Source organism: Oratosquilla oratoria, chromosome 29 (assembly GCF_046742065.1).
Source record: "Oratosquilla oratoria isolate Oo_2021 chromosome 29, ASM4674206v1, whole genome shotgun sequence".
NCBI lineage: Eukaryota > Metazoa > Arthropoda > Malacostraca > Stomatopoda > Squillidae > Oratosquilla > Oratosquilla oratoria.
In genome coordinates this window covers 22,306,180-22,322,367 of record NC_134805.1, presented here as the reverse complement: position 1 = coordinate 22,322,367, position 16,188 = coordinate 22,306,180, and the positions used below count along the sequence as shown (strand labels likewise).

At 40.0% G+C, this 16,188-nt stretch overlaps 1 protein-coding gene across 3 annotated transcripts in view; it reads right to left on the bottom strand.

The window, feature by feature from the left end:
* Positions 1-3,379: 3,379 nt before the first annotated feature.
* Positions 3,380-16,188, bottom strand: part of pHCl-1 (pH-sensitive chloride channel 1) — an 877,177-nt gene continuing 864,368 nt past the window's right edge. For all 3 annotated transcript variants that reach the window (XM_076211871.1, XM_076211873.1, XM_076211872.1), the window contains 3 exons: positions 16,174-16,188; positions 15,066-15,104; positions 3,380-3,647 (listed from right to left, as the gene is read on the bottom strand). In XM_076211871.1, the coding sequence (XP_076067986.1) occupies positions 3,516-3,647; positions 15,066-15,104; positions 16,174-16,188 (186 nt within the window). In that variant the 3' untranslated portion in view covers positions 3,380-3,515. The remainder of the gene's footprint in view (positions 3,648-15,065; positions 15,105-16,173) is intronic.

Below are 16,188 nucleotides of genomic sequence, written 5' to 3'. Positions count from 1 at the left end.
GGAGAGGTCTCCATGATAAGAAATCAGTGGACGAAACTCCACTTATTTATTGAGTGGAATTGTTTGGTGTCTGGCTGCAGGCGAATATATAGTGGCCGACGGTATTGAGATGGTCAGTGGACGGGGAGGGGGGGGGGAGGGATGGGGAGGTGATCATGTAATACAGTTGTAGTCAGATACAGTAGCCTTAACGGTTGAAGTCGGATAGTGATAATGAAACGAGAGTACATACCAGCTGGACATGGCGTAATCCTAGAAATTAACTAGAAGTGACCAACGCTAGAGAGACTTTAGTGAAGATATATAGAAGAGTAGATAGATACAGTTGAACCTGGGTTAACGAACGCCCCATTTAACGAACAAATCGGTTAACGAACAAGTTTTGTGGACACTTTTTGTCTGTTAACGGACGATGCTTCGGAATACGAACATACGCTTACGCCTGTACACACAATCCCACCGGGTCAGTGGTGCTTTGCCGCGTTTGTCGATATCGTTTCGGTTTGCGAACGTTTCAGTTTAAGAACGGAGTCACGGAACGGATTACGTTCGTTATCCGAGGTTCCACTGTACTAGTAATGAAGATGAAGTGGTGTTTTAACGCCAGGTATCGGAGACCATATGACCTCAGCGATGAGAGCAATCTCTTACGTAGTCTAAGACATAGCCCTTGTGTGTACAAATTTAATATAGATAAAGGAGGAGGATGGTGTGTGTGTTTGTTCGTGTGTGTGTGTGTGTGTGTGTGTGTGTGTGTGTGCGTGTGTGCTTGTTTGTTCGTGTGTGTGTGTGTGTGTGTGTTTGTGTGTACGCGCCAAATATGTGCGGCAGACCAATAATTTATTTACACAAAATTACTAAGAAATTATCCTTCCATGCATGAACGCACACATACAAAAACACCAACGAATTCCCACGCACATTGAAACGTACGCATGCACATATCCACTCATACATCCATACATACAGCCACGCACACATGTACATACACATTTAGATATACACACACGGTTGTCTGGTGTTGTGGTTAACGTCGACAGCTCTCCCGCCGCAGACCCAAGAACGCGCCGTTACTGCCTCCCTTGACCAAAGGGATGTGTGTGTGTGTGTGTGTGTGTGTGTATGTGTGTGTGTGTGTGTGTATGTGTGTGTGTGTGCATATATGTATGCGATGTCAAAGCCTTACCCATAGACTTGAAAATACGAGCTATGAGCTCTTATCCCAGAGGGTGGTAGTGTCAATCACGAGTCCAGCACGTGATCCAAGACAAAGATGGTTCACACAAACACGCACACATACACACATGCACGCACACACACAGACACACACACACACACATATACAGAGCATACATATAATGATTCATACACAAGTACACTTGCACCCTGGGGAGTTCAGTATGAACATTTCTTTCCCTTTAAGCATCGTTCGTTTGATTGCTCATACATCGAATTATGAGATTCTGTTTCAAAATTAATTACCTGCTTGTTCCTTTATCACTACAGTAATGAATGTATTTGAGCTTTGAATGGACTATATACTTTTTTATATAATTTTTTCATACATCAAAATTGGCTTAATCAAGGAACATCATTAATCAGTAAAGGCTTGCATGTTTATAACTGCGTTTGCTGCCGTATATGTGTTTGTGTGTACGTGTGTGCGTGTATGTGCATTTGTGTGTGCGTGTATGTGCATGTGTGTTTGTGTATGTATGTGTGTGTACGTGTGTTTGTGTGTTTATGTGTCCTTTACGAAAGGAAATAAAATGAAAATCTACTGAATCAAAATTCTCAAATTGGCTGTGTTCTTTAATTCTTACAAATATAAAAGTGCAGCCAAATCCACTGTGTTTATCTTCCCATTTTTCTTTTTATCAATCAAGGTCATCTGAACTTCAAACCCCTGATCATTTGATCCACAAAATATTTCCCCTTTAAAAAAACAATATTGGACGCCTGTAAGTCAAAGATAATCTAGATTTTTTCCTATTCACTTCTAGAACTAACAGGCCCTGTTACCGAAGTTAACAAGTCTAGATGTCTAGAGTCTAGGCGGTGTAGTGGTCACTGGTCAGGCTTGCATTCTAGGTGGGAAAGGTAAAAGGGGAGAATCTAGTTTGCACAGGGGTGATTGACATGAAGCTAACTAGAGAAGATAGAGACGGCAAAAACTAGAAGTAAAAAGGGAAAAGGAGAGAGGGAGAGAGGGAGAGAGAGAGAGAGAGAGGAGGGGGGAGAAGGGGTAAAGAGAAAATAAAGAGAGGAAGAAGGTGGATTGACGGGGGGGGGGAAGAGCAAGCGAAATATTGAGCGAAGGTTTGATAAAACGCTTCGATCCTTCTCCACGCCTTTGTCGCTGACGTTTTAGACAACCTACGAAAAAAGAACAAGAGCAAATGAACAATACGTGTTCTTAATCGCGCTACGTATAAGTCACGTTTTTCGTAATATTCACATTTCAAAGTTTGAGGCCTCATCGTCACCAACGCGTGCGCTGTGGTATTGAGAGAGAAAAAAAAAGTGAAATAAAAACGGTGTTTGTGTTTGATCACGAACGTGGAGGGTATTAAGGCATCCTTCCACTTTTGCCATACAGAAAGAGGAATAAAGGAGGAGAGGAGGAAGAGGAGAAGAAGTGTTGATAGGCACATATAGAGACAATGAAAAAGAGAGTTGGAAGAAGGACAGAGAACGAAAGATCGGGAGGGAAGATTACATAGAAGAAGAAGGGAGATGTACAACAAAGGATTGAGGGAGAGGAAGCAAGGAAGGAGGAGAATTGGGGCAAGAAATAGTCACAATTGGGGGAAGGAAAAGGCAAAGAGAAAAATAGTTTACAAAAGATAAATTTCGTCTCTGTGGAGGTAGCATCAACATCAACATAATCATCATCTTCATCACATCATCATCATCATCATCATCATCATTGTCAGTGTCATTATCATCATATCTTCAGTTTTATCATCACCATCTTCATTAACTTTTAACATCAACATTAATCTTTATCAAATCATTGTCATCAGCATCATCTTCACATCTTCAAGATTATCATCATCATCTTCACCATAAGTTTTCTTAACATCATCATAAGCATCATCACTATCGTCATAATAATTAGCAGGAACAGCAAAAATAGCAGCAGCATTAAAAATATCCCCCCAAAATAGCCGCCGTCTCAGTAGGCTTGTGTGTTTACATATATATATATGTATATATATATATATATATATATATATATATATATATATATATATATGTATACATATATATAAATGTATACATATATATATACATATATACATATATATATATATATATATATATATATTATAATAGTAACATTATCTGCTTTTCATTTAAATATTCTGGCTTGCTGTTCAGATAGCTTGGCTGGTATAGATGGCAGAACAAGAAGTAGAAGAATTTTTTTTTGTCTTTTTTTTTTGGCGTTTTGGTTTATAAGGAGGGGTAAGGAGGCTAAACGGCATCGGACTAGCCTAGCCTAGCCTAGCCTAGCCGAAGCCTTTGTACCTGGCGAAAAAGTACAGGAGGAAGATGGAAAAGCCAAGGGGAAAGACGATTCTTGAGATGACATCAATCGACTTGGCCACACGGATAGGATGTGGTGGATCCTTCTTGTGAGGCTGAAACGGAAACAAGATGGCGTCAGTTCCAAGACAGAGATGAGGTTGACCACTATTCACACAATATTAAACTTATCTCTAATGTATTGTGATGAATTATATATATATACATATACAGACTAAAGATATTATCAGACCATATTCATTTCATTTATCGAGCATATATCTTACCCAGGGGATAATCCATACATAAGAGGAATTGTTTATCACAAGTCATAAAGAAAAATCTTGAAACATTGATATCAAACGCTTAAGGTACGGAATATATATATACATGTTATGTCAGTGTATATGTGAACAAGTACGTGTAAATCAAATATATATACATGTACTTCAATCGTGTACATACTGTATTATATATATGTATATATATATATATACTCGTATGTATATAATAAATATTAATAGGGGTATGGGAATATACAGGCGTGAGCTCGTGTGGGTTTATTTTTCTAACGTTTCGGGAGAGATTTTAATGAATGAATATTAATACAAGTGTCTGTGTTAATGTCTATTCTTGAGGACTTCTCTTCCTCGTCCGTTGTGTCCACTGCTACCTCAATTCTTCGTTTAGTTTTCGTCAACTTCTCATCGTGTGACCTCAGTCTTTGCCTTCTCGCGTGACCTCACTGCCGCTTTTTTGCCCAACACGTAAACCACTCATTGTAGTTCGTGACACCCTAAATGCGTGTGTGTTTTACTATCTCGGGTGTTTTTCTCATTGTCTTTTCCGCATCCTTCTTTGTTACGTGTGCGTCCTTCCGCTGTAGCACTTGCTACAGCGGAAGGACGCACACGTTTAGGGATTAGTCGTTTAGGGAATTAGTCGTTTGTCCTGTGGTATTTCATGTCTACCTTATATTCCCGTGTTTTTTTTTTTATTGTTATTCCAGGATCAGTTTCTTTCATGTACATCTTAATGTACGAACTGCATGAATGCTGTAAAGGATTCTGTCGGTAACACTACCTAAGATGGAAGAGTTTCCGAAGATTTACAAGCTACAAATAATGAGGAGACAAGTAACACCACGAATGTGGAATGCATCGCGCAAATTAGCCTAAACTAACGGCAACATCGATGTCAAAAATGTTAGGAACCTTTCAGTGGAGCACATAATTATGTGAAACTCCAGGGCAAAGTATTGGCAAAACTCGATGTTCAATATTTGTATGCAAATATGGCAGCAGAGAGAGACATAAGATGCGATTAATGAGTAGTGATCAATACAGAAGATCAATATTTCCCAGTTAAGAAAAATGACGAGGTAAAATTGGTATCTTTATGTCTTATTATTAGTGTTGACTTTTGACGGTGAAAAGTTTAAACAAATAAAAGGCCTGGCAATGGGCTCCCCACTGAGCGCTGTAGCAGTATTCCAGTACATGGATACACAAAGATACTAGGTAACAAATCTAGGTGGTGGAGACACGTGGGCAATGTTCTGATAGTCTTAACTAAGAACATGAAGATCGACAATAGATTAATATTTTTAAATAATGTGAATAGGGGAATAGAAAGAATATGGATTACCTTTGACGTTCTTATACGGGGAACAAAGTTAAAAAAAATGTACAGAGAACTCAAAATAATATGCAATAAAGAGACCAGGAATTGCTGCATCAGATCACACAGGGGACGAGAACAGATCACAACGAAAATAGTCACAATAACACTTGCATGAATATTCAATCTGTAAAACCTGTCTGATGAAGGATTGCGGTCTGAAACATTAGAAAAATAAACTTACAAGCTCACCGTTGTATATATACCCCTGCTAATATATCCATATGCATGTATATACATATACACAATTATATATAAATATATATATATATATATATATATACATATATACACACATACACAATTATATATATATATATATATATACACACACACACAATTATATATATATACATATATATATATATATATATATATTATACATACATACATATATATATATATATATATATATATACATATATATTATATATATATATATGTATATATATATATGTATTATACATATATGAATATAATACACTTGTATATATCTTGTATATTCATGTAGCAATGTAAGTGGTGTATGTATAATGCAGGATAGAATGGGTAGACTCATACGCACGTACACGAACAAACACAGACGCACACAAGCGCATACGAACACGCGTGCGCACGCGCACACACACACACACACACACACACAAACACACACACACACACACGCACAAGACCACAAGTACACGACCGCATAAATCGTGCACGCTCGTGCACACATTTTCACACATATGTATACACTCACGCACGTGCACACGAACGCACACACACGCACAAGAACACATACACAATAACACATGCACACGAACACGCTCACACACATGCACTCACGTCGCACGCACGTACATACGCACATACATGCACACTTACTGATACGCATGCTCGCAATCACTTGCGCGCGCATGCACGTACTTATGCATATATGTACACGCTTATGCATACGCACGCACACAGATACGCATACACATGCACGCACGCATACGCACGCACACAGATACGCATATACATGAATTCACACACACACGTATGTACGCACGCACACGTACGCAATTGCGCGCGCAAACACACAGACGCACACACATACATGCACAAACACAGGCACGCACACTCGTGTACACACGTACATGGATGCACTCACACACACATACACACAAGCACATACGCACAGACCCTCCACATACAAACCTACACACCACACTTGTGTGTGTGTGTGTGTGTGTGTGTGTGTGTGTGTGAATGACATATGCACATACATATAGGTATACATGTACACGTGTATGTTTAACACACATGGGACCAGCGATGGTTAATTGTATAGGGATTATCACACTGAGCTAATTTTCCTACAACCTCCGATTTATCGTGGCACCGCTTACCTCCAGCAATTCTTCCGCCGTAAAAACTATCATGCTTTCTCAGCATAAATACATAGAATGTCAGTTGATATGCTGGACAAATATTACTTTCCTTCAGCATAACTGCCCCACCAGTCGGAGGAAAAATAACCCGGTATGATAACACCTTAAGTGGTGGTCCTGCGAGACGGACTTCAGGGAGAATCATCTCCCCTTCACCTGTCTTCAACACCTTCATTTGGAGTCATAGGCCCGGTAGGCTGTCACTCGGTCATCGGACATCAACCTCAACCTTATGTCAAATAAGGAGAGCAGACAACCGGCGACTGATCTCATCTTCCAACTACTACAGTACACAGCAGGTTCATAAGTAGTGAAACTCAAGGAAACAATTATCATCACCCATACACATACATGTATACATATGCAGTATATATGCACAAAATACACATATACATACATATACACATACATATACATATACACGTATGCAAACCATACATGTACACATACACACGTATATGCATATACATGTACATATATATATACATAGAATATCGAGTAAGAGTCGTCAAATTGCTTGTGTAGGATTATCCACAACAGTGTAGACAGGGAGGGTTATGTATTTTTTGTCTGGGAGGAAAATGTTTTGTTTTTCTTAAAGTCAAAATTTCTTAAAGAGGAGTTCGGGAAGTCAAAATTTCTTAAAGAGGAGTTCGGGAAGAGGTCCGCCATGACAGTCAATCGAAAAGGGAGACTCAGAGGAAAACGAGAAGACAAAATCTATTTGCTTTTTCTTCAATACACTTATTTTAGTTATCTATATACTTATCTGTCTGTTTATTTAATTTCTTGGTTGCGTAAAAGTAGAGCCAGATATCAAGTCGGAGAGTCAGAATATTTTGAGACTTTTTGAGGGAATGAACGTAGGACGAAGAAAATGGGAAGAACAAGAAAGAAGAAGGTGAAGGAAGGAGGAGGAGAAGGAAGGAGGAGGAGAATGAAGGAGGAGGAGAAGGAAGGAGGGAGAAGGAAGGAGGTGAAGGAAGGAGTAGAAGGAGGATAGAAAATACACAAAAAAACAGGAGAAGTTGAATGGATTGATGAAGAAAACAAAGAAGGCAAAGGAGAAGAGGAGGCCAGAGGAAGAAGAAGAAGAAGAAAATGTAATTGGACGGAGATTAGGAAGATGAAGGGAAGAGAGGAGGAAGATGTAGGGCAAGTGGGAGTAGGTGGAGGGTGAGAATGAGGAGGAGGAGGAGGAGGAGGAGGAGGAGGAGGAGGAGGAGGAGGAGGATGAGGAGGATGAAGAGGAGGAGGAGGAGGAGAAGGAGGAGGAGGAGGAGGAGGAGGAGGAGGTGGTGGTGAGGAGGAAGTGATGCGCCAGCTCTAAAAGGAAGAGTGCTGCAAGGTGTTAGGAGATCTGAAAGCTAGAAATCTTGTTTAGTATTAGATGCTGCTAGATCAAAACAGGGAACCATGCTTGGATTAGAAGTGAAATCCTTGGGAGGCGGCGTCAAGGTCGACACTGGTGTTGCAATTGTTGTCTGTGTGAATGAGGAAGTTGATAATGAAAGCATTAAAATGGTGATGACTTTGGTGATAATGACGGGCAAGGTGGTGATAGTTGTGGCGGTTGTGGTGATGGTGATAGTGATGCTTATGATGGAAGTTATGTCTTCATCAAAGGCGACATAGTTGTGACGTGTCTGTATGTCTGTGCATTGTGCATGTGCACAATATAAGTTTGTGTGCGTATACGCCGGTGCGTTCATGCGTGTGTGTATACATGTGTGTGTATTTGTGTGCGTGTGCGCGTCCGTGTGTGTGTGTGTGTGTGTGTGTGTATGTGTGTGTGTGTGTATTCACCTTGGTCTTTTTGGATCACGTGTTGGACTCGTGATCGACAGCTATTTCCCTCCCGGAAGAGAGCTCAGAGCTCGTATGACCGATCTATGGGTAATGCTATGACCTTTCACACACACACACACCCAACTCCCCGCCCACGAGAGTCAGAGTAACGACCCGAAGCGCAGCGATACCGAAATAATTTCGGCCCTGGGCAGGATTCGAACCATGTACTGCGAGCACCACCGTACTTCCAAGTCCAGCGCTCTACCAACCGCGCCACCGAGTCGTGTGTGTGTGTGTTTGTGTGTGCGCGTGCATGCAAGCCTCTATCGCCATATGCATACAAAGAGACAAAGAGGCCATTGTATGTTGATACACACAAGTTGGCGGTTTGATATTACTAAGAGTGACCCTTATATCTGTTTCCATGTAGGAGATTCTTCCTTAGGTGGAGCGAGCGCCTTTGTCTTAACACTCCGTCCGTGGCGATGGATGAATTGAACATCCAATTAATCTCTCATACAATACATGTGTGTATATATGTGTTGCCGTGTTTTTGTGTGTGTGCGTTCGTGTGTGTGTGTGTGTTCGTGTGTGTGTGTCTGTTCATGTGTATGCGTTGGTGTGTGTATGTGCTCGTGTATGTGTGTTGGTGTGTGTTCGTGTGTGATTCAACAGCGCAGCGATACTGAAATTATTTCAGCCCTGGGCGGGATTCGAACCCAGACCGCCGTAGTGGGTGTGTGTGTTCATGTGTGTGTGTGTTCGTATGTGTATGCATATTCGTGTGTTCGTGCGTGTCCGCGATGTCTGTCTGCCTCTGTAGTCTGTCAGTCTGTCTACCTCTACATATGTAACGTATATCCACGTCTCTCTCTGTCTCATTATTGTGTGGCTTGTGTATGCAAGGGTGCGTTCCTGTGCATAAGAAATTAGGATATGAACCTACAAGAGTGTACAGTGACGAGCAAAAATTTTTGCCCACACCCCAGTTCTCACTACATTGATATTATTGTTTGTTGTTGAGTAACCGATATATTTTCCTGTGTGGTATTTAGCTTTCAGTTGATAATTTTCTTGAACAGATAGACAAAGAAAGTTTCAAAGAATTTTAATTTTGTAGCACGAAAAAACTCAGGGTGGGTGAAAACTTTTGCCCGTGACTGTACACAGCTGAGCATAAGTGTATTTCTATGTACATGAATGCGTCTGAAACGCAACATGAAGAAGGATGATTCCTGCGTGTTGTTGTTGTCGTTCCCTAGACTGTCTGTCCGAGCAGTCCCGTCTCCCCAAGGAATGCCACAGCCGAAACTGGGTTTTCCCACAAATCCTTTATAGAGTGTATGTTGTGTTGTTTGCGTGCATGATTGTGTATAATGCAGTCTTCCATTATGTGTTGTATGGTATGGGGTGAAGTGTTACATCCTGGGCAGCTGTTCACAATGCGGTCATCCAGCCTCTTCTGGTAGCTTAGAAGTGCTGGGTGGTGGCCGCACCGCAGTCTGGCCAAGTGGACTCTGTCTATTCGTGGGAGAGAGGATTCAGAAGAGTGGGTATCAGGGGGTCTGGCATGCAGCAGTGTGTTGTCTTTCAGTGCGTTAATGGAGCGGTGAGTGATATGATTATGAAGTTATGGAGTTCTGAAGATTATGAAGTTATGGAGTTCTGTTGTGGCGAATGAAAAGTTAATCATAGTTTTAGGTTGTAAATACTAGTTAGTCATCGATTAGTGATCTAGTTAGTTGGGTTGACCTTTTACCGGGTCAAGGGATTTATGGCATCTGATTAAGGTCATCTGGCGACCCATCCCCTAAAAAAAAATCCCCACAAAAATCAGAAAAAGATGAGATGACCTTAATTTTGACTTTTCTTACTCTGGACAAAACACGAGTCTTGACCCGATATAAGGTCAACGTCCTTGTCCATTATAATGTGTTCTACAGGCGATTTTATCCAGTTGGGGGGCGGACTCCGAAATGAATGGCTTCCTTATCGACCGTGGCCCGTTCCTGAGCTGGATAGAATCGCCTAAGGTAGAACAACAAAACCTATTCTAGGATTCCAGTGCTTAGTGATAAACCTCACAGGACTTCAGTGCTTAGCATAGTAACGGGGTAACTAGGAGTTAGAAGTGCTCTCAGAAAGAAAAAAAAAAAAAAAAAAAAAGAATCCGGCAGGTTGAAGAGAGTGTAGCATCTAGATGGGGCTGAAAACTCGCATTGGCTCCCAGGAGTCAAGGAAAGTAGGCTTGATCCGCGTGGAGACAGTAGATTGCGTAGTGAGGTGCTCACAAAGAGAATTAAGGATTAAGTGTTAGGCGAACAGAGTTGGGAGTCTATGAGGATCAGAGGTTAGCTGAAAGAGAAACAGCATGTATTTGGTTTAGTCAGGTTTCTGCGGAAAAAAAGCTTCAAGTATACAGGAAAATGAAGAAGATGTAATTTATTCCTTATGTTATTGTTGTTGTGTGTTTTTTTTTCCTTATATCCCCCACGTGGTGTGTTTGATATGAAAGTGAATTTTTAATTAATACAAGTGTGGTTTCTTTTCTAACATCCCTGTGATGTAGTTTGTATATATTTTTTCTGATGTGTGTGCAAAATGCATGTCAATCACACACGTCTGACTCTTCGGACTTTATAAGTAAAATATGTTTCTCGTGCCCCATTAAACCTTAGATCTGTCAGCACTACAAATTTATGTAAGGCTGCAACATGTCGTGTGTTACAGGGGGTAATACATTATCTACCCTAGCATTGACCCTACTATATAAAGTGACACAATGGGGAAATCCAATTTCATCATTATACAAAATTGATGTTGCGAACATTGACCCTCCGAAGAAAAAAAAAAGTTATATATAAAAAAATTAAGTAAACATTGCATCTGTTTTGAGATGTATAGAAAAAAAAGTTATATATAAAAAAATTAAGTAAACATTGCATCTGTTTTGAGATGTATAGAGTGCCCCAACAAATTTTCAGTCACTGTACAGACACAATCAGAAGCTTTGAACCTTCGTATATAAATACTTAGTGTAATTTGTATCTCCGAGTATGGGATATTTTTTCCTACAGAGAAAATACTAGTAGTACTCCTACTACTACCTGTAGAATACAGCCAGTAGTACTGTCGGTTCTACTTGTAGTGCTACAAGCACAGGCAGGACCAGTAATACTAGGAGGGGTACTAGTAGTGTCAATTTCACTAGTACTGTCATCACTAATAGTAGTGACAGTAATGCTAGTAATACAAGTGCTAATAGTACTTCCTTAGCGCTAGTAGTGCTCCAGTACATGTAATACTATTACTAGAAATACAAGTAATATTGACATTACTACTAGTACTATCAGTGCTAGTATTATTGTTAGTAGTAGCGGTATTGACAGTAATGCTAGCACTGTCAACACTAGTAATACAGGCAGTGTTTTAAGTACTTGTAATCTACTAGTAGTACTGGTACTACTAGGACTGGCAGTACTAGGAACATTACTGGGACTACTAGTAGCACTGGTTGTGTTACTATTAGTACTAGAAGTACTATTAGTACAACCTCCGAAGTTGAAATAGGCACTCACCACTATAAACACTTGGTAGAAAATTCTTTTGTATTCTAATACTTTTTAGACTTGGTATCCTAAAACCTTCCTAGAATTAGATAATATTTTGTTGACGCCAAGAAAAAGTGTAATTTACAATTAATCAGCCATCCTGTACAGAATTGTGTGTAAAAAAGTGTAAAAGTATGAAGCTGTTCAGAACTCTGCAACTTTTGTGCAAAAAAACAGGATAGGATAGTGTGTAAAAATGCTCTAAACCTATAGGCCTCCTAAACTCTATAGCTTTCTCTGCAGCACATTGAGGCTCTGTCTTAGCAATGTCATGTACATATGTAGCATTATATGAAGCAGTAAAAGATGCAATTGTTTTTTTTTTTTGTATAAATAATAATTTGGTCGGTGTGGACTGCAGCAAAAGGAGTTTATGCATTACAGGATGCGCTCGCTTTTGCCAGGGATAAAAAAATAAATAAATAGATAAATAAAAAATAAATAAATAAATAAAAATAGATAAATAAATAAATAAATAAAACTGACGCTCATGATGCGAGAGGGTAGAGCATAGGCGGATGCAGCAAGTCGGAATGGATATATGGGAATGGTAAGGTATAATACATTATGATGGGGAGCGAATGGGAGGGGAACAGGACACAGTAGGTCTGACTACATCTTCGACGAGAGATCCAAGATATTTTTTTTCTTAAGAAAGGGCAACGACCTAACGAAAGACATTAATTCAAGTTAGACTCTGAGGCTTCTTCTTCTACCAGATGAGGCTCTGTTTATGATGCGATGGGTCTTCAAGAGGAGGAGGAGGAGGAGGAGAAGAGAATGTGCTGAGGAGGGGGAAAGGGGAGTCTGTGCTTGAGCATGTTTGGTAAGGTATATGTGTAAATTGAGAAATGAACAGGACAAGACCAAAAGTATCCTTTGTTTTTGGGTCGACATGAGTGACCGTTCATGTGTAAATAAATTCGTTTCCTTTTTTTTTTTTCCTTTCTTTAAGTACAAAGGGAATCAGTTGTTACTATAATAGTAATTATCTCTTTTTTCTTTACGTTCAGTCTAGATTGAGGATAAAATATGGTAATTAATATCATCATGAGCAAAATATATCATTTATGTGGTGAGATTATGAGGAGATGGTGCAGCGGCACAGCGATGGTGATTTGGCATTGTGTTGCATGCAGAAACCTCCATCAACGTCATCCTCACTCGCTTCCCACAACCAGCCAGGCGATCATATTTGAAAAAACATACAAAACTAATGAAATGGACATGTTAACCATCTTCAAGTTTCAAATCTTTTAAATCATATGCATTACGTTTCGATTTTTTTTTCTTTCGGTGTTATTCAGAAAAAAATTTAATTTGGAAGAATCTTTGCAAGGTATTCACATGTTAGTGTGTCGTTTAACAGTAATGTTTGGAAGGACTTGTGGTGGTTTTCGTAAACAGTTAAAGAAATTGATCGAATTGACATTACTTTAAACAGCTCAGCTGAACAGAAATTCATAAATCCCATAGTTGTTCCTACTCCTCATTGACAAACACCACCATTCCTTGTGTAGTGTATGAAAACTGTCACGTGATCATGAATACTCGCAAAAGGAATCTTGTTGAAGTCCCACTTGGCTATCGAGGGTAAGCTCATGACATCGCACCGAGAGTGAACATGCGACTTCCCGAGCGTGGAGTTGATGGTGGAGTCACTCGAGCAGCATGAGGGGAGTCTTCCCATTCACCAGCGCTTCTTGAGGCTAGCCAGGGAGACTGGTCAAGACTTTGGTGAATGAGTTTATGTTTAAAGGATACAATAGCATCTTATGACAATGTAAGTTCATACGCGCACATATGTGTACATATAGGCAGAATACATTCATACAGGTGCACATGGCTTGCTCAGGTGCATAAGCGTGTTTGTATACATCAACGCACAAACAAGCATCCCGCCCTCACTCATACACTCACTCACCCATACACACACGCGCGCGCTCTCTCTCTCTCACACACACACACATACACACACAGAACCCACCCACCTATACCCACACCAACCCACTAAACAACCCATACCCACACTAACCCACTAAACCACCCCTGACCACACCAACCAGCCAAACCGCCCACCCTACCCACACCAACCAGCCAAACCGCCCACCTCTACCCACACCAACCAGCCAAACCACCCACCCCTACCCACACCAACCAGCCAAACCGCCCACCCCTACCCACACCAACCAGCCAAACCGCCCACCCCTACCCACACCAACCAGCTAAACCGCCCACCCATATCCACACCAACCAGCCAAACCGCCCACCCCTACCCACACCAACCAGCCAAACCGCCCACCCCTACCCACACCAACCACCCCACTCACCCATACCTATACCCATACTAACCATACACACCAACCCTACCGACACCAACATGCACGCACACTCACGCACTTACAACCTCCCCCCCCCACACACACCAGCGTGAATGTATTATTTTTTCATATATATTCATACTTATCTATCCGTATCTATTCATTAATGGATCTATTTATTTATCAATCTATTCTGTTTATTTGTTTATTTAGTCACCTATTCATCTACTTTAAGAATATAAAAATCCATGCTGCTCGCTTGTCCCCTGGGTTTAGTGTATAGACATCACTTTGGGAAACTGCTGGATTTGGCCAAACTGCGCTCATAACACAAGCTGCTGCTGCTTTTATTTCCACTTGTTTGTAGTCAATGTACAATCAGCGCGGATTCTCGGTTTGTTCTACAGAGGTCTACAAGTGAGAGGGTTTCATTCCTTGACTAAATGTTACTTTGTCACCTCACTAATCTAGTAGCGAACTAAACATTTTGCGACATGAACATGGCCAGATTTCAAAGGACAAAAAGCATTTGGACCAAATGAAAAAAAAAAATCGTTTTACAATTGGCAACAAAATGGTATAACATGCCACATGAATGAGATGTGGTGATGTGGTGATTTATATGTATATATATTTATACATGTATATGAAATGCATATATATATGTATAAATATATATTTTTTTGTAAACAAAAATAGGATGCCAATAATATTACCTTGAAATTGTACTCTACCTGACTTAGTTCCATATTCTCCTGTAACAAACGTGACTTTTGTATAATAATCAAACCTTTCTACATAGGCATATTTGTTACTGTCAATATAGATATGTATTCAACAATGGATTGTACAGTTGTATTGTCAATATCAGCCCTGCTTGCAGTTTCCATTCACAGAATGGCAAACTATTATTAAAAAAAAAATCACAGTTATTCTCCGCAGTTGTGGATGTAAGCGCGTAGGCCTTAGAATCTTTAACATAGTGGCGCAATCTTTAGTTTTTCTTCATTCTGTCTAATGTAGGACAATCTATTCAGCTGTGGAGCTGACTTAGGTCATAAACGGGCCTTCACCAACCAAAAATTCTTTCTATTCTGCCCCTCAGCCGATCAAAATCGTTTGTCATTAGCCAGAGCGAAAACCGAAACATGTTCGCTACGCCATCGTGTCAAAGGCCCTATCAAAGTCCAACAAGGAAGGAAGCTTATCCACGCGGGTCGTACAGAATCTGTGCATCACTTGAAGCAAAATTTGTGAGGACCCAGCTCCAGGGTCAAAATTCTTAGGGCCTCTTAAGTTATTTTGGTTAGCCCTGTGCAAATGAAAGCTAGCAATGTGGAACTTTTAGAAATTTTAACTCTTAAAGTCATTCATAGCTGGCTGGCATGCTTAGTCAATGACTAAAAGCTATATAGAAACGACCGTTGTGGAAAATATATATATATATATATATATATATATATATATATATATATATATATATTATATATATATATATGTATACATATATACAATAATGATTATGAGCAACGATACTATTATTCATGATTTCATATGAGATTAATATGACCAAGAACTGAAAGTGTGCTGCTCCTCCAGAACAGATTTAAACGTCCAGAGTTGAGAGGTCAGAAGACAAAAAGAAATGTATAAAAGAAAACTAAATGTAAGGAACTGAATAGAGCAGAAATGAAACGAGAGCAATTTGTTCCGCAGGCTCTAACCAAGTGATATGTAATGTAATGATTATTAAGCTGGTAGTAGTTGAGGGAAGTTATAGTCTGTGTTAAAGCTTATTGATGATGGCAAGGGTCATATACTTACCGTGACTGTGACTTC